This window comes from Enhydra lutris, unplaced genomic scaffold (assembly GCF_002288905.1).
Source record: "Enhydra lutris kenyoni isolate GAN:26980312 unplaced genomic scaffold, ASM228890v2 scaffoldscaffold20, whole genome shotgun sequence".
Lineage (NCBI taxonomy): Eukaryota > Metazoa > Chordata > Mammalia > Carnivora > Mustelidae > Enhydra > Enhydra lutris.
In genome coordinates this window covers 4,739,064-4,759,186 of record NW_019154104.1, presented here as the reverse complement: position 1 = coordinate 4,759,186, position 20,123 = coordinate 4,739,064, and the positions used below count along the sequence as shown (strand labels likewise).

Here is a 20,123-nt window from a genome sequence, read left to right as displayed (position 1 = left end):
TGTGACAGTCTGTCCTCTATGCGAAGAGGAGAATGAGCTGGTGGTCTGAGGGGAAGAGATGAAAGTGGAAAGCTTAATGACACAGACACTAACACATAACTATATTAAATGCGGCTAGACTGTATTCAGTGAATAATAAAATCTGTAAGTTATTTCTCTACCTCAGATTGAATCCCAGTATTTCATTTTTTTATAAATATTTTATTTATTTATTTGACAGACAGAGATCACAAATAGGCAGAAAGGCAGGCAGAGAGAGAGGGGGAAGCAGGCTCCCTGCTGAGCAGAGAGGCTGATGCGGGACTCCATCCCAGGACCCTGAGATCATGACCTGAGCCGAAAGCAGAGGCTTAACCCACTGAGCCGCCCAGGCGCCCCCCAGTACTTCATTTTTAAAAAAGATTTTATTTATGTATTTATTTGAGAGAGACCAGTGGGAGGGGCACAGAGGGAGAGAATCTCAAGCAGACTCTGTTGAGCGTGGGGCCTGACATAGGGCTTGATCTCATGACACTGAGATCATGACCTGAGCCAAACCAAGAGCTGGACGCTTAACTGATTGAGCCACCCAGGTACCCCCCAACCCAATATTTCATTTTTGCACCTAAACAACTAAGTGTTCAAAACCTATGGTATCTGACAAGAACTCCCCTGCTCCCTTGCCGAGGAGCTGCTGACATGATTAACAGAACACACAAGTCTCTCTTGTAAGGAGGGACCAGGTTGATTTAGTCACATGGCATTTCTGATTAATTTGTATTTCTGTATTAGAACTCAGCAACTCTGATCCACGCTTGATTTTTGTTTATTTTTGCCGTGTCCCAGGGCCAAAGTCTGTCAAACGATCAGCCACACCCATAAATACAGGAGTCACTAAGCGATTCTTTTCAGTGGTGTCTTATCAGAACCTAGACTAATGTCTAGTATGAAGAAGGCCTTCAACAGAATGAGCAAATGCATGGACGGTTCCATGGAGAGAGGAGAAAGCAATCACCAAATCTCTCCACACGTGTGTGCTTCACATGCCAAGGAGCCTTGGCCATCTCTTGAAGCCCACCGACCCCTTCTCAAAACAATGGTTTAAAATGCATAGTATGACAGAAGAAACTATAATCCCATTGGAATAGAGACACAAGAAACTAATCACTGAAATATAGTGAAATCAAAATAGAAAAAGAAACAGTGACTTTATCACAAATGTGGTTCTGTGGCATGTGCTGGGCTTGTCAAGTCACAGACATCTCTGTAGAAGAATATGGCTGGACTAGTTTACTGGCAACACCACCACCTGACAACATGTGCAGAGTTTCTGTCCTCAGTTTCTCAGAGGAACCCTCTAAACTCCTGTGTAGGAAGCCATGTTCTCAGAATGAAGAGGCAGAAAGAGGCCATGGGAGCTCCATGACTCAACTGTGTCATTTTTCACTTCAACCACTAGTTCCTTTGTTGTGTCCTCACCTTCAGGCCATTGTCCCTGAAAGCAGGCTTTCTTGTTAACACTCTCAGTCTTCCTTGAAGATAAGGAAAGCACGGTGGCCTAGGTCAATCAGGTAGACTGCAGCTCGGAGGGGGCTCCCTGTTTCTCATACAGACTTGCAACCATATCCCCTGTGCTCCTACTTTGAGAGACACCTGGTGCCCTCAATTCCTGACCCTGTCTGGGAGCCAGAAGGGGAAATTAGCTTGTTTTGGGGATTCTCATGTTACTAGCTTAGGATTCAACTATGACCAGAAATTACAACTAGAGTTACAACTAGATTTCCTGTTGTCCATCTTCCAAAATTTGGTTGCTATTTTCTTTCTTCTCTTTTGAGAACGTGTCTATTCTACTCCCTTACTTTTGCATAGGGGATTTGGTGAGGAAGCCATGGTAAACATATTTAACCTGTCACATCTTACTGAAGTTGCCACGAAAAGTTTTACAAAGGAGAAAAGTTTTAAAAATCAGACTTTGAAGTCAATTCCTCAAAAATTCATCCATTTTATAACTATGATTTTTTTACCAGAGATAATCAGTATAATTATAACCACAACTTCATGAAGGCAGATACCACTTCGACCTTCTTCACCATTGCATTATCTAGTACCAAGCATAGAAGAGGTGGTGAATAAATATTTACTGAGTAAGTGAAATGAATGACTACGGATACGATAAAAAACTGGGATCTTTAGTTCTATAATTTCAGCACTTATGGAATTCATGTAGGACTGCTTTGGCAATATTGTAAAAAGCAAATAACCAGAAACAGACACACCTGATGTGGGACTCAAGAATGATGTGTGTGACACCACAAAGTCCTTCACTATGAAAACTGCACTGTAATTCTGTATTCTATACCAATAATTTCTTAGATTAAAAAAAAGCTGGCACTCAAATTTACCTCATTTTGCATAACCAGTAGTATAAAAATGTATTTTTCATTACAACTCTTAAGTAAACAGTATCTAAATTAGAAATAGCAGATGTACATTTTAAAATGTCATTAAATGCATATGTAATAGTAAACATGTGCTAATTAATACTGAAAATGCAAAGTCCTCCAATTTAAAACCTGCACATTACCTATTACATTTTAGTTCATATGAGCAAAACCAGCAAGGTTATTAAAGAAGTTGGTCTAGTAGATCCTTGTCATTTTTGTCAAGTGAATTCAAAGGGACATCAGGACATGTCCTATTTTGTAAATACAATGTAAACTCTATGTCCTTTGTTTTGTAATTCTCTATTGGTTACCAACTAAGGCATAATTCTCCTCAAGGGCCCAAAGGCTTATTTACATTTTTCAGTTATATTTTATAGGGAAAGTTAAATGCATAGTTTTGTTTTAAACTAGGGAATTCTGATATAACCATCAAAGATTTACTGCAATTCTAACAAGATGGTAATTTTAAGCTAAAAATCTTTACAGTCATTTATGTCAAGATGTTCCTCTAGGCAAACCTGCACAAAAATCCATAATCCATATAGTACTCTCCTGATAAATGCTTATTCTATACTCATTTTTTTAATCATTTACATTCTGTTGTTACTAACTTCAAATTAAAACATAATACTCACTTCTTCAGCCACAAACTCCTTACTCAGACCAAAATCTGTCAGCACCACGTGGCCATTAGAATCAAGTAGAATGTTCTCAAGCTTAATGTCACGGTATATAATTCCCAACTGTGAAAACAAACAAACATGCATCTTCAAATAACAATTTCCAAAACATGAATTAGGAAAGTCTTTATCTACCGTAAAAACAAACCAGAAAAAGGATTCTCCTGTTCAGGATGCTATAATGGCTTAGTCACTGGCTAGGACCATGTGAATTCATCCATCTCAGGGTTCATCTGCTGGGCTCCCTGCACCTCTCCTACCACCTCTTCCTTCTCAGTGTAATGAAGATCAATTCCTGGTGGACCAGCTTCTGTGGAGTCTCTCTGTTGACCACTGTCTACTCCGTTCTTCCTGTTCTATCTTCTTAATCCTCATTGGAGATGATTTTCTTCAGATAGTTTTAGCCAATTCATGTCTATCACTTCCTAATGGATTCAGAGACCTTTCTGACTAACCAGATCCCATACTGCTCCTGTCTTTGTTTTTATTCCTTTGCTTACCTAGATGTACACTGTACTTACCTAAAAAAGCCTGAGATTTTCTAGGTATTTTCTGCTTGTCTCGATATAACCACACATACACTAGCTGTTTTCACTTTTCATGCATTTGTCTAGTATGCATATCTGTCTAGTATCTAGTATCTAGTACAGTGTCAAATAGATAAATAAAGACTTGCTGAATAATAGGCTCCTAAACACAAAGGCTGAAGATCATAGGTTAATTTTAGCTGATCAGTAGTTCCAAATAAGTGAAATAAGTCAATTGGATAAAATTTATATATCCTTCCATCTTGTTCTGTGTGTAAGTTTTAGAGTAAAAACACCCCAGCTATATCTTTAGCTAAATAAATCTATACAAGTCATACAAGAAGTTCTTGATAGATGTGCATTGCAAATTTCATGTTATGTCAGCCCGAATTAAATGTTTTTAAACTTAGACACACTGCTTTCTATAACACTAAGCACATGAAAAAGCAGATTCATAATAACTTCTTAAAATTGAAACAACAAATTACACAAGGAAAAATGCAAGGCAATTTTCCTCCCAGAACTTCAGTGTTCTACAGGAAAGAAAGGGTGATATCTACAATTTATTGAACATTTGACTTGTAGCCTCATAAGTATCTAACAATTAGTGTGACTTTTTTTTTTTAAGAAACTTTGGAAGTAATTTTAGAAATAACTCAGTTACTATCTGCTTTACCTCATCACTTCCAAGTGTCCTCCATTTTTGTCTCTTCCCGAGAAACTCACTGTTAGCAGCTATAACAAGGTTAGTATCACTGGCTTCATATCTCTTATGTTGTATCTCCTTGTATTTATCTTTTTAGGGTAGTAAGAATAAGAGAAACTTAGCTGAGGTCTGATTTGCTATATTACTTTCACTCTATATCAATTACACGTATATCTAATACTCATCATGTTCTCTACTTCTGTGGTTCTGATTACCCTTTTTTAATAATAACAGATGTTCCTGGATTTTCCTTCAATAAACAGAATTAGTGGAATTAAAGTTTTCGCATGAAAAATGAGTTTACCATCTTACCCATCAGAACTTTATATTTGTTTTGTTTTTACTCTGGTATTTATGGGGGTTTCCACCACCATTTTTATAGAACTAAAACTTACATCTAATACCCCTAAGCATAAAACTCAAAGATATTTTTGGCCCATTCCTGGGCCCAATTTGGTTCATGTATGAAGATGTTCTAACTACTTTTTATTCCACAGAGTTACTCACAGGCAAAAGCTGGCCACCACATGACAACTCCACCCAAAGGAATAGGGTGTCTGTCTCCTCACAGCAGGAAGGTGTCAGCTCCCCTCCTGCTCCTCTAAGCACTGCCGTCCCACACCCCCATGCCCACCGGGGCCTTTTCTCCCTGCTCCCTTTTGCATTGTTCATCAACTCCTCTTCATTCCTACTCTGACTCCCAGCCCCGGCCTGCCTAGTCTGGCTCTGCTCTGGGCTAGATATCGCCTGTTTCTGACCCCTTCCTTCTATGCTTGTATCTTGCCATCTTTTCTTACAGCCCCTCCTGTCCATTGCTTCCATCTTGCAATTCCAGTCTCCCTGCCCCTTTTCTTCCCTTTTCTTTGCCTTTTCCCTTCGTCTCTCTTCACCCCTGTCTATACTCCATAATCACCACTCTAATCTCTGTTCATCTCAAATCTAGTGCAGGATCTGAATTCATGACAATGGACAGTGGCTCTACGATGTACTTGTCTCATTCTAATGTAGTGACTCAAGTCACGCTGGTCTCGTGGTCTCACATACTTGATGAGTGCTTTCTGAGGAAATACACACACACACACACACACACACACACACACACAGTCTACACAGGGATTGCTTCTATAATAATGCTTCCTCATTAAATTCAAGAAACATCGTTGAAAATTTCTTGGATCCTGATTAACAGTAGGTGAAATGATATGTACTTTTTAAAGTTCAAACTGATTTTAATAGAGCTGAAACAGTATCATACACATGAAATTCACTTAAAGTTTTTAGCAACTGAGTTCACGCTCCAGGGAGGCACTGGAGAGGGAGAGGGAAAAAGGGAGGGCCTCAGGGACATAGGCAAAGACAAACCAGAGTGGGAGAGTGGGGTAGCTGGGTGGCATGGCAGGTGCTTCTTTCAAATAACTCATATTCTCCAAGCTAATCAGGAAATATACCCAGCAGACACATAGGCAGAGTCTGCAATGGAGTAAGTCACAATTAAGGAAATATATATTATGACTTGTGGTTTCATTTTAAAGGTTATCTTAAGAATGAAAAGCTTTTATTCTAATGATACTTGGTAATGAACATTAGGATTTTTCATGAACAAAACTAAAGAACTGAGCAGGTTCTACCTTTTTAATCTGTATCACAGGAACTACAAAAAAAAAAGTAGATTTGTAAAAAGGGAACTACAGAATTGAGAAAATTAGCAATAATGTGGAAGCGTACTTTTACAATCTCCACGAAGACAGTGATGTTTTAAAACATTAGCTCTTTTAGCTCCAGCATTACCTCAATTAACAGATTTTTTAAAAAAAATGAACTCCCAAAGATTGAGCATCTTACCTTGTGGAGATGTTCGAGGGCAAGCACGATCTCTCCAACATAGATCCGTACCTCGTGCTCTGTGAAACGCTCTCTTTGAGAAAGATGAGTAAAAAGTTCTCCACCATTTATATAATCTAAAAATGAAATATATTTTTTTCTTTCTTTGACTCATATTCATAAACTTAAGGTAGTTTTTCCTTTTAATCATTTTGGATTAACCAGAGGGCACTGATTTTAATATATTATTTTTGCACAATTCTTTGTGTATAGTATACAGTTTTCTCTGGAACATATTACTAAATTTACATAGTAATACAGTTGCATAAGATAATGACTATCCTACACTACAATCAAATGGATTTGCATAGATTATTGCCATTAAATCTATTACATGATCTCTGCATATATTTAAATACATTTTCCCAAATGCGGTGCTTCAGAAAACTCTGCTGTCATCGTATAATACTTAGCTTGCTGTGAAGTACCAAAACAGCCACTGCAATAACTAAGATAAAAAATGAATAGAACAAACCAAAACACAAAGAAAATCCCAGCCTTTCCTTTGTAATTGCTGCCAGTCACTATTTCTAAGCAGGCTCCCCATTTTCTAGAATTTTCTATGCACCCTTTCAAAAATGTGTACTAGGTAGCAAGTACCCTTATCGATCCATGTAGCCCTAAAGGAAAAGTGGCACAATGTGACTGAGTCAAACATCTGAAACTGAAATATTCCAATTTTCCTCTCAATTTGTCCTATTTATCTCAAGGGGAATAATGAGAGACAAAACAGGCTACAGTGAAGAGCACCTAGGTGGCTCAGTATGTTGGGCATCAGACTCTTGGTTTTGGCTCAGGTCATGATCTTGGGGTTGTGGGATCAAGCCCTAGATCGGGCTCCATGCTCAGTGGGTTATCTGCTAGAGATTCTCTCCCTCTCTGTCTGCTCCTCCCCCAACTTTCATACTCTCTCTCAAATAAATAATCTTAAAAAAAAAAAAAAAAACCTAAGGCTACAGTGAGAAATACATAAGGGAGCTGAATAATAATAAAAGCAATAACATAATAGGGTTCATAATTAGCTTTAACAAGATAGTTATTGATAAACTGATAGTTTCATTAGAAACTAACCACTGAGACCTTAGCACACAGTGTAGACACTGAAAACAGTCACAGATGTAGCTCAAAGCTTTTCTCCTAAAAACCTGAAAAGCATGTATCCCAAGAATATTCATTTGTCAAGTTCAGCAGTTTGAAAAAAGAACAAAGGAAAATCTTCATAAACTTGCAAATTTGTTTCATCTTGTCTGTTTAACTTTAAATTCCCCAAAGCAGATGCAACAGAATGAAAGAACTCTAATAGCTGGTTGCTTTGCAATGTATTTTACGAAGCGTATGCCAGTAAAAAGCATTGCCCCCTCTAAGTCTTCTGTATTTTGCTAAGAGGTTTTAATTATATCTTAACACAAAGCTAATTATTAAAAAGGTGTAAAGGAACACAGCATTCCTGCCAACTAACAATGAATTTTTTCTACCTTTAAGTAGTTATTTGCTTAAATCTCATGCTGATGTTTATGCATAAATGGTTTCCACAGTTAGTCATGACACAGAAATAGACACCCACAGGTCAGCTGAGCAACTGACAAACTCCTACCCATCCTAGTATGCCCTATACAATTTTCTCATCTTCAATAACCACTCCAGCAGAGTTGGTCACTTCCTTTTTTGTTAGCCACTGTACTTACTAAAGACTTCTACTGCTGCAATTATCTTGCTGTATTGAAAATGTTTATTTGCACAGTTGCTTTCTCTGCTACACTCTGAGCTTTTTAAAGTCTGAATCAGGGGCACCTGGGTGGCTCAGTGGGTTAAAGCCTCTGCCTTCGGCTCAGGTCATGATCCCAGAGTTCTGGGATCGAGCCCCACATCGGGCTCTTTGCTCGGCAGGGAGCCTGCTTCCCTCTCTCTCTCTGCCTGTCTCTCTGCCTACTTGTGATCTCTGTCAAATAAATAAAATAAAAAAAAAATAAAGTCTGAATCAGTGTATTCACCTCTACAAACACAGTAGCCACATACAGTAAGCACTCAATAGATAATTAATTAAACACAAATTCTTTACAGTGGAACAAATATTAAATAGACTTGAAAAAAATCACCCTGAAACTCAAAGGCAAGTGTGTTGTAAAAAGAATCCCATGCACTCTTCTCTTTAGGGCACCTGGATATAGTCCACAGGACCTGGCCTTGGTAACTAACAGACCTGGATTAGACAATGGTTTCACTGTGTCCTGCCTTGAGCAAATGAAGCCTTTCAGCTGCAGCTGTTTGTCCAGACAATGGGAATAATAACTACTGTGGCTTGTTGTTGATTGGAACATAGACAGTGGCTTATTTTCCATTTACTGGGAAGACAGAAAAAAGAACTACAAATCTAAGAAAACAAACCTAAAACAACATCAAGTAACCTACTTCCTACTTTTGGAATAGACCTTCACCAAAGGTGAAGACCTGACTTGCATAAAATAAACATGTTTTATCTGTAGGTATGTGGCTGCATAGTTCACAAGGTCAACAGCCAACTCTATCCAGCAGTTAGGTATTCACAGCTGTAAAGTAGATAGAGAAGCTGCCTTTGGCAGCTTCTATAATGACAGGAGTTGTGGTACACCTGACGTGTCCTTATGGGGCTCTTCCTCTAGATCAGTGGCTGGGATATGAGGTCAGTGGCAATTTCTATAATGTAAGCATTTGGTACTCTCAGTCATTATAACTTTAGTTCTGTTCATTGTGTAGTAGTGTCTCATTATGGTTTTAATTTGCATTTTCCTGATCAGTAATGATATTTAGTATCTTTCCATGGCTTATTGGACATTTTTATAGCTTCTTTAGTGAAGTGTCTATTAAAGTTTTTTTTGCCTCTTTTGATTTTTTCTTATGTGAAATATGATTCACATACCATGAAATTCACCCATCTGAAGCATAAAAATCAATGGTTTCTCGTATATTCAGAGTTATGCAACTATCACATTGAATTTCAAAACATTTTACCACTCCATCCTCCCAGAAATCTTAATTTATCTGTTTTTTTTCTTTAGTTGCTTGAGCTTTTGTTATCATATTTAAGAAACCATTGCCATAACCAAGGTCACAAAGATTGACCCATCTTCCTCTAAGAAAGTTATAGTTTTAGCTCTTTTCATCTCTGATCCATTTTGAACCAATTCTGTAAATGAGGTGAGGTGTGGGTCCAATCGGAAACAAGCCCATATGAAACTGGCTATCCAACTGTCCCAGTACGATTAATTAAAAAGCCTATTCCTTCCTCACTGGCATCCTTGTTGAAAGATCAATTGACTGTAAATGGACTGTGAGGGTTTATTTCTGGACACTCAGTTCCATTCTACTTATTTATATGTCAATCTTTATTCCAGTGCCACACTTTGATTATTGTAGCTTTATAGTGTATTTTAAAATTGGCAAGTGCTGAGTCTTACCAAACTCAATTCTTCTTTATCAAAATTGTTATATAGCTATTCTAAGGTTCTTTGACCTCCCTATGAATTTTAGGATCACTTTGTCAATTTCTACAAAGAAATAAGCTAGAATTTGAGAGAGGTTGTGTTGAATCTGTCGATCAGTTTGGGGAGTACTGCCATCTTAAGAATAGTATTCCTTTCAACCCATAAACACTAGACCTATTTATTTATTTAGGTCTCTTTCACTTCCTTCAACAATGTTTTGTAGTTTTCAGAGTGTCAGGTTTGCACTTATTTAATGTTAAATTTATTCCCAAGTGTTTATATTGTAATGTAAATAGAACTGTTTTCTAAACTTCATTTTCAGATTTTCAGTGGTGTACAGAATTTGTATGTTGGTCATACAAATGACCTCAGCTGCCTTCTGCAACTGTGCGGAACCTGTTCATTTGTTTGAATAGCTTTTTAGTGGATTTCTTGGGATTTTCTATTCACAAGATCATGTCATCTATAAACACAGATTTTATCCTTCTCTTTTAGTGTGAAGGTCTTTTATGTCTTTTCTTGCCTACAGTGTTGAATAAAGGGGTGAAAGTGGATATTCTTGCCTACGTTTCTGATTTTAGGGAGAAAGAAAAGCTCTTGATTTCTAGGCTCCTGATTTTCAGGAAGTTCACTACTCCTTCTTTTTTGAGTGTTTTTATCATGAAAGAGTGTTTAATTTTGTTAAATGCTTTTTCTATGATTACCAAGATGATAATATGGCTTTTGTCCCTTATTCGTGACTGATTTCACTTGCCCTTGCATTCCTGGGATAAATCCCAATTGGCCACGGTATACAATCTCTTTAATTTGTTGCCAGATTCAGTCTGAGAGTATTTTGTTGAGGATTTTTGTATTTTTATTCATAAGAGATATTGGTCTATAGTTTTTTTTGTTTTATCTTGATATTTTGTCTGGTTTGGGCATTGAGATAATACCAGCCTCATAAAATTAGTTGGGAAGTGTTTCTTCTTCTTCTATGTTTTGGACATTTGTGAAGACTTGTATTAATTCCTCTTTATTTTTTTTTTAATTTTAATTTTTTCCTAGTGTTCCAAAATTCATTGTTTATGCACTTAATTCCTCTTTAAATGTTTGGTAGCATTCGGTACGGAAACCATCTGGGTCTGGACTTTTTCAGTGTGGTTAGTTTATTACTACTGCTGCTCCTCTTCCTCCTGCAATCTCCTTACTTGTTTAAGGTCTATTCCGATGTCGTATTTCCTCCAGTAGATTAGTTTGTGCCTTTCTAGGAATTTATTTAATCTAAGTTACCTAATTTTTGGCATACATTTGTCCATGGTTTTCTCTTATGGCCTTTTTAAATTCTGTCATCAGTATTAATGTCCCTTCTTGTATTCCTACTTTTACTAATTTGAGTCTTCTTCCATTTTCCTTGGTCAGTCTAACTAAAGGTATGTCAATTTTGTTTATCTTTTCAATGAATTATCTTTTGGTTTCATTCATTTTATTATTTGCACATTCTCTATTTGATTAATTTCTGGTCCAATCTTTATTATTCTCCTTGTATCTGCTTGCTTTGGGGTTAGTTGGCTCTTCTTTTTCCACTGCCTCAAAGTGGAAGATTAAGTTACTGATTTGAGCTCTTCTTTTCAAAATTGTTTTCTTCTTAAAAAGAAATAGTTTCTTCTTTTTAAATTTAGATGATTCAGCTATACATTTCCCACTGAGCACTGCTTTAGCTGCATGTCATAAGAATCTCTCATGTTGAAGTATTTCCTGATTTCTCTTTGACACATTGGTTATATAAGAGTATGTCATTAAATTTCACAGTTGTGGTTATCCCAAATCACTTTCTGTTACAGATTTCGAATTTTATCACATTGTGGTCAGAGAACAAGAGAACATACTTTGTATGATTTTAATCTTTTTAACTTATTGAGTTTTTTTTTTAACAGCCTAGCATATGGTCTATCCTAAAGAATGTTCCTTGTGTATTTGAGAAAAATATGTATTCATCTGTGTTGTTTGGAGAGAGTTCTACAGATATCTGTTATATCTAGGTGGTTTATCTTTTATTTCCTTTCTTCTCTTTTGCCTAGTTAATCTTATACATTATTGAAAGTGGAGCATTATTGTTGACTTGCCTATTTCTCCCTTTATTTCTGTCAATTTTCCTTCATGGATATTGGATCTATGTTGTTAAGTGCATATTTGTTTATAATTATTATGTCTTTCTGATGAATTGGTCCTTTTATCATTATGAAGCGTCCTGTTTTAATCTCTAGTAACTTTTTTTGTTGTTTTTAAGTCTATTTGTCTGATATTAGTAAGCCACTCCTCCTTTCTTGTGATTGCTGTTTGTGTGATTTATCTTTTTCCATCTTTCTTCTTTAACCTATTTGTGTCTTTGAATCTACATTGTATCTCCTATAAACAGCATAACGCTGAATCCTTTCCCCCCATCTGACAAGCTCTACCTTTTGATTATAGGGTCTAGTCTATTTATATTTAATGTTATTATTGGTATAGTTGGATTTCTGCCTGCTGTTTTACTTTTTTGTTTTCTATATATTTTATATAGTTTTTTTTCCTCTATTCCTCCTTTACTACTTTCTGTTTCACTAAGTAAATATTCTCTAGTGTGATATTTTAATTCCTTCAACGAATCTCACTTCTTTTTTTCTTTTTCTTTTTTTTTTTTTAGTTATTAGTGGTTGGTCTATGGCTTACTATATGCACATTAACATAAAAAACAGCTTAAGGGGCGCCTGGGTGGCTCAGTGGGTTAGAGCCTCTGCCTTCAGCTCAAGTCATGATCCCAGGGTCCTGGGATCGAACCCCACATTGGGGGGGGGGGTCTCTGCTCAGCAGGGAGCCTGCTTCCCCTCTCTCTCTACCTGCCTCTCTGCCTACTTGTGATCTCTTTCTGTCAAATAAAGAAATAAATAAAAAAAAACTTTAAAAAAAGCTTCAGATTTATATCAATTTAATTTAAGTGATATATATACACCTTACTCCCATACAGCTCATTCTCTCTCCCTTTTACGCTATTTTGTTGTACACAGTACAACTACGTGTTACAAAACCACCAATATGTATTATTTTACACATTTTATGTCCTTCAAAGAAGCTGAGAGGAGAACAAGTATATATTTACAATTAGCATATTAGCCTTCTTATTTATATTTTTGGTTGTCTTCTTTTTCTTGTGGACTTAAGTTATCTGATTCCAACTTCCTACCCCTACCAGAGGCTTGTTTTTATTATTTTTTCTTTCTTTATTAAATAATTTGGGTATTCTAGTATGGCCTGTTTTATCTGTAAGAAATCTCTGACACTGCTCCATGGAGGGCACAACCTTGGGCATTCACACATGGTTTGGCAGGGCTCTTTTTCACTTCCTTTTCCTGATCTGTTAAGCTGTCTGCCTCTGTTGGTATTACACCCAGTTGTTAGGATCCACTAATTACTGGTTGAATGATCTATTGTTTTCAATAATGCCCTGGGGCATAAAGTACTTCACAGTCTGATTCAATAAATTCAGGCTCCTTTGTAGGATTAGTTTTTGAGGCCAGTGTTTGAGATCTGTTTGGAACCCAAGAGTGTTCTTCATAATTGACTATTTCCCTCCTACTCTTCGGTACTCCAACAGTTTACTTTGTTGCTCTAATGGAGCTACCAAGCCTCCTTTTAATTGCTTACCACCCAAATCTCCATTTTTCCCCTCTCAAAAGCATCCTTAGGCTTAAACTTCCCACATACTTTACTTCAAATAAAGTCAGTTCTTTTGATAAGAACTTCAGAGCTCTGTGCTTATGAACTATACCTCTCCCTCTGGGGAAATCTCCGATCCACTACTCTGGAGCTGGGGGTGAAGACTGTGGCCCACTTCTCTCAGAGTGACACCCCAGCTTTATTAACATGGTGCTGCATGAAGGCACTAGTCTCTGGCCTCCTCAGTTTGCCTATACCAGCACAGAACCTTCACCCTACAAATGAAGTGGGGTAAGGGCATCAGAACTCTGTATTCTCAAACTTCCAAGCCTGGAATAGATCTTCTGCCCTATAAGCGGGGGGTGGGCAGAGGAAGGGAGCTCTCAACCTCTCAGCCACATTTGCCAGGAATTTATCCTCTGTAACACAGAGCTGGGTGAATGAGAAATGCTAGTGTCCTGCAACCTCCTGATGAGAAACTGTATACCTTAACTGGGAGCTGAGGGGAGAGAAGGCCCCAACTTCTTGGCCACATCCACCCATATGGAGCTTCTGTCATACAGTGTGGGGAAGGGCAGAAGGTCATGGCCCAAGAGCAACCCACTTTTTTTTTTTTTTTAAAGATTTTATTTATTTATTTGACAGAGATCACAAGTAGGTGGAGAGGCAGGCAGAGAGAGAGGAGGAAGCAGGCTCCCCGCTGAGCAGAGAGCCCGATGTGGGGCTCGATCCCAGGACCCTGGGATCATGACCTGAGCCAAAGGCAGAGGCTTTAACCCACTGAGCCACCCAGGCGCCCAAGAGCAACCCACTTTTGCTGTTCTTAATGACATTTAGATTTTCTTGAATAAATGTTTCTTCAATTGCTGAATGCCCACCCACAGGCCAACCACCAGAGATTTTAAATTTTTTTTTTAAAGTAACTTTTACTAGTTATGTTTGTTTTCCTGGAAAGTGGGCCCATGCAGCTCCTCACATTACCATTGAAGGAGCAAGCTCTCTTTTTTTTTTTTTTTTTTTTAATTATTGTTTAAAGGCATTCTTGTATATTTTGGATACAAGTTCTTTGTCAAGTACATGTATGGCAAATATTATCTCTGACTGTCTTAACTTTAATTTTCTTAAAAAGTGTCTCTTGAAAATGGACAGAAGACATGAACAGACATTTCTGCAAAGAAGACATCCAAATGGCCAACAGACATGAAAAAGTGCTCAACATCACTCAGCATCAGGGAAATGCAAATGAAAACCACAGTGAGATACCACCTCACACCAGTCAGAATGGCTAAAATTAACAAGTCAGGAAACAATAGGTGTTGACGAGGAAGTGGAGAAAGGGGAACCCTCCTACACTGTTGGTGGGAATGTGAGATGGTGCAGCTACTCTGGAAAACAGCTTGAGGTGCCTCAAAAAGTTGAAAATAGGGGTGCCTGGGTGACTCAGTGGGTTTAGCTTCTGCCTTCTGCTTGGGTCCTGATCTCAAGGTCCTGGGATCGAGCACCTCACTGGGCTCTCTGCTCAGCAAGGAACCTGCTTCCTTCTCTCTTTCTGCCTGCCTCTCTGCCTACTTGTGATCTCTCTCTCTGTCAAATAAATAAATAAAATATATTTTTTTAAAAAGTTGAAAACAGAACTATCCTACAACCCAGCAACTGGACTACTGGTTATTTACCCCAAAGATACAAATGTAGTGATCTGAAGGGTCACATGCACCCCAATGTTTATAGCATCGAAGTCCACAACGGCCAAACTATGGAAAGAACCTAGATGTTCATCAACAGATGAATGGATAAAGAAGATGTGCTGTATATATAAATGGAATACTATGCAGCCAACAAAACCCCCCCAAAATATTGCCATCTGCAATGACATGGATGGAACTAGAGGGTATCATGCTAAGCAAAATAAGTCAATCAGAGAAAGTCAATTATCATATGATCCCACTGATATGAGGAATTTGAGAAACATGACAGTGGATCATAGGGGAAGGGAGGGAAAAATGAAATAAGACGAAACAGAGACGGAGACAAACCATAAGAAACTCTTAATCTCAGGAAACAAACTGAGGGTTGCTGGAGGGGAGGGGGGAGGAAGGGATGGGGTGGCTGGGCGATGGACATTGGGGAGGGTATGTGCTATGGTGAGTGCTGTGAATTGTGTAAGACTGATGAATCACAGACCTGTACCCCTGAAACAAATAATACATTATATGTTAATTTAAAAAAAAATCTTTGAGCAGAAAATGTTTAATTTTATTAGTTCAGCTTTCTCCTCTTCCTCTTGTTCCTCCTTCTCCTATTCCTTCTCATCCTGCTCCCATCCTCCTTGTTTTGGTTAGTGTTTTGAGAAGTCTTCACCTATCCTAGTTTGAAAGATATTCTCCTGTGATTTCTTGTAAAGGCTTTATGTGCTTAATTTTTATGTTTAGGATCTGTATCAAATTAATATTTGTGCACAGAACAAAACAGGGTTGAGATTCACTTTCTCCCATACAGCCACCCAGCTGTTCTAGCACCACCATTACTTCTTTACCACTGAATTGCTTTGTCAGGTTTGTCAAAAATCAAAAGGCTTCAGAAGTGGGTCTATTTCTGGAGTCCCTGTTCTATTCCACCGACCTATACATTGCAGGCCATACTACCTTGATTACTATGACTTTAGAGTCAGTTTTAAATCAAGACATTTAAGCCTTATGCATTTTTTCTTCTTTAAGACTAGATGACCTATTCTAGTTCCTTTGTTTTTGCATAAGAAGTTGAGTCAGTTTGTTGATCTCTACCAAAAAAAGCCTGCTTGGATTTTGATTTGGACAGTTTTGCATCTATAGTTAATTTAGGGAGAAATGACATGTTAACAACAATGAGTGTTCCTACCCATGACTATGATATAGTTCTCTATTAACTAGGTTTTCTTTAATTTCTCTCAGCAATGTTTAGTTTACAGAGTAAATTTATTCCCAAATATTTTATGTTTAAGAAAATTATACTATTAAGAATATTCTAAAATTTCATTTTCCAGTTGTTTGATGCTAGTATATAGAAATACAATTGCTTTTTGTCATTTAATTTTGAAATAATTACAAATTTAAAGAAATGTTTTAAATATAGTATATAAAACTTTTTTCATGAACCATCTAAGTACTTTGCCAACTTGATATCCCATCACTCATGTGCATACTTGCATTTGCATTTCATGCCACAACCTATCATTTAAAAAGTCAGGACATTAACCTGAATATTCTGTTACCACCTAATCCTCAATCCTAACTTCACGCTTCCTTAGTTGTTCCCAAAATATTACAGCAAAAGGTTCCAGTTCAGAATCAAATGTTAACTTTAGTCATCTATTTTCTTAGTTTGGAATAGTTCCTCAGTCTTCCCTTGACTCTTTTAAAAATTATAAGCTTCATATTTCATACACTGTCCCACAACCTGAGTTTTTCTGATATGCCTGCTGGTAACATTCAGGTGTGCATCACTGCAAAAAAAATCATGGAAGTGACAACGCTCTTGCTGCATCATCTCAGGTGGGGCATGATCTCAATTCATCCTAATAATAACGATTTTCACTTTGATCATCTGATTAAAACAGTGTCTCCTAGGCTTCTCTACCATGAAGTTACCTATTTCACCTTTGTAATTAGTAAGTGATTTTGGAGAGGTACTTTGAAGCCATGTAATTATTCCAACCCACATCATTCAATTTATATCTGAAGGGACTCACGGGTTTATTTTATTCAAGGGGTTAAAATTCACTATCATCATTTACTTTTTGATTCTGGGAGTGCGGTTCTTACTCTTATGGCAAGCTCTTCTAGAATTCTGATGAAAGTCTTCTGGAGTTTACCAAGTCCCTGTGCCTTGGGAGAAATTTAACTTTAAACTGTCGGTGAGGTCGGAGCTACCGAAATCTTTATTCAGCCTTCAGCCTTTTAGCTCCTGTCTGGGCCACTGAGATTTTCGCCCCATGCAACCGTGCTGAGAAGTCAGTCCACACACACAGATGTCTGAACTGCCTCACCCGTGGTTCCCTTCTTGGCAGGGTGCCTCCTCTACAATTTACAGCCACTCTATTGGCCCCAAACGCCAACTTCTGACTCTTTGGCCTTGAAAGACTACCCCTTCTGGACTCCATTTTGACTTCTTATTTTACACATCCTTGGAAAGAAGTATCTTTGATGTTTAAGAACACAGGTCTTGAGTATTAGAAAATCCAAAAATCCTAGCTATACCATTCATCAATTACATGACTTTGAGCAAGTTGTTTAATCTCTTTGAATCTAAAACTGTATTTATAAAAAAGTGAACAATATATTTTCCTACAGTTTGTTCATTTCATTCAACAGACTTTGAGACCTTATTTTGTATCAATCACTTTTCTAGATACTACACATACATACTGAACTAGGCAGGTAATAATCTCACCCTAATGAAGGCTGCATTCCATTGGGAAGAGAGAAACATAAGTAAATTAGATACTAGGAATACTTTGGAAGATGATTACTATGGGAAAAGTAACACAGACAAAGGCAGATAGAAATGCCAGGATAGAGATGAGGACTGCATCTTAGTAAGTGTGGTCCGTATATGTCTCACCAAGGTGACTTTTGAGCAAAGAATTTAAGAAAGTGGAGACATGAACTAAGCAGATATTTGGGGAAAGGCTGTTTCTGGCAGAAATATCAACGAGTGCAAAGACCCTTGAGCAGAAGAGGGTCTGGTGTATCTAAGCATCAGGAAGGAAGCTAACATGGCAAGAACACAGTGAACGAGGATAAAGTAGGAGGAGGGACATGGTCCCAGAAGTCACTGAGTTAGCGGGGTGGGGGAGCTTGTACAAGGTCTTGGAGACCATTACTGGGGTTCCTCCGTATGATACATACACTGCACAGTGTACTGTGATCTAAGTGGCCTCTGGAGCTGAGCTGGCCATTGGCCATTGGAAGGATCTCATTTTTCCTCCAAATGAGATGGGAAGATTTTAAAGGATTCTGAGTAGAACAGTGGTATGGTAAGACTTGCACTTTACAAGGATCAATGGCTCTAGCTGCTGATCTGCAAAGAGCAAGAGTGGAAATAAGGAGACCACATGCAACAGAAGGTGAGCGAGGATGGTGGCTAGGAGGAAGGTGACAGCAGCGGTGGGGGTATGGATCCGCTCCCAACTGAGCACTAGAGGAGATGGAGCTGGTGTTATCTGAGACGGGGAAGGCTGCTGGAAGAACAGGTTTGGAGAGGATGGTCCAGGGTTCGCTTCTGGCTATTAGGAATACACCGTGTCTGACAAACAATAAAAGCTCAATAAATGGTAGTTACCATTATCATCATCATCACCCTTAATTCTATCTTCTGAGACCATTAAGAGGTATAGAGAAGCCCTTCTGGAACCCTCTGAGGAAGAGGAATTCTTATGACTGATTTAGGGCATGAAGAGGTGGTTCCATAAACCATCCTGAAAGTGATTCATGTAAATTCCTTGACATTATGTGCACTTGTTTTCAGGCATATGTAAGAATCTGTGCATTCTCCTGAGAAGAGAGGGTCCACAGCTTTACCAGATTCTCCAGGGATCTGTAAGCCAAAAGTTTAAGGAACATCACCCCTAAAAATGGCATTTTAAGTTTGTACAGAAAAGTTCCCATGAGTTTATTTACAAGCAAACCAAAGAGTGCTGGCTGCCAGCACCCAGGAACCGGTCAAGAGTGGTGTCCTGCAGCTCGCCAGCACCGTGAACTTTATCGTTCCAGCGTGCACACCCAGTTCTGGGCTCTCCGGGGCACCGAGCTCATTTCCCGCTGACTGTTCCCCCTGCCTGTCATCACTGTCCTGGGGCTGATTTGCATTTGGAATTGGACTGGTGAGGTTCAGAGCTTTAAAAAGTGAAGTGGAGCAAGGGGTTTTCATTTTCAACAAGATCTCTGACTCCTGAGTTTGTGCTGGGACTGCGTTTCTGGTGTCTTAACACCCGTGTGTTTATCAAGAGCTCTAGCAACTCTACCAGGGCAAGGCTGGGCTTGGCTTGCTCTAAGGAAAAACCTAGCCAGTCAGGCGGCGAGACAACAATAAAACAAAATTTAGAAAAGACCATAGGGGTATTGCTAAATATGAGTTGAATTATAAAATTTGTACTCTTTTGAATGAGAACACCAGACTCAGGAATGCGGGCAGATTCTGGGACAGTTAGTAATGGGATGGACGTGGTTGGTGACATTGTGAAAACTCAGATCCTTACAGACATTTGAAAGGAACAATCTTCTCCGCTTTATAATTCAAGGAACCCCCGTCCCACCCCATCCCTTTCCTATTCATCAATAAATTGCATTTCTTCACGTAAAGGTCTTACTAAAAAGCTCAGCCTGAATAAAGCCCCTGAGTGGGGACTGTCCATTACTAGAATTATTTCGGATCTACTTAGCCTGGTGAGTTCTTGGTCCATGCCAACTCGTCTACCCTGAGTAATAACTTTTCTATACAAATTATGCATTCATTAGATTTCTGGAAATTAGATTTCTTAAGATTCTGCCAATTTCTTTGCAAGCATGAAATCTGGGTTTTTGTTTTTGTTTTAAGCCAATGCTGACTGTTTTTATTCTCCTTATGACAGGGAAACTGTCAGAAAAAGCATGAGAACATTCTGTTTTTACTGATATTCCTGAGTCTTTTTTGTCTCTCTGGACGTATGACAAAAATGGACCAAGAAGCGTTGACTCATGAACATTCCTGGCTCCTGTTGTCTGTATTCATGCAGCATCTCAATAACCCATAAGTCA

General features: G+C 38.3%; 1 protein-coding gene across 5 annotated transcripts in view; it reads right to left on the bottom strand.

Moving 5' to 3' along the window:
- The window catches only part of LOC111148567 (ribosomal protein S6 kinase A5), a 183,409-nt gene that overhangs the window by 73,222 nt on the left and 90,064 nt on the right, over positions 1-20,123 (bottom strand). For 4 of the 5 annotated variants that reach the window (XM_022505233.1, XM_022505232.1, XM_022505237.1 and 1 more), the window contains exons 4-5: positions 6,179-6,294; positions 3,059-3,166 (exon numbers count right to left, since the gene is read on the bottom strand). In XM_022505233.1, coding sequence (XP_022360941.1) covers positions 3,059-3,166; positions 6,179-6,294 — 224 coding nt within the window. The remainder of the gene's footprint in view (positions 1-3,058; positions 3,167-6,178; positions 6,295-20,123) is intronic. The other variant, XM_022505236.1, reaches the window with a different exon arrangement.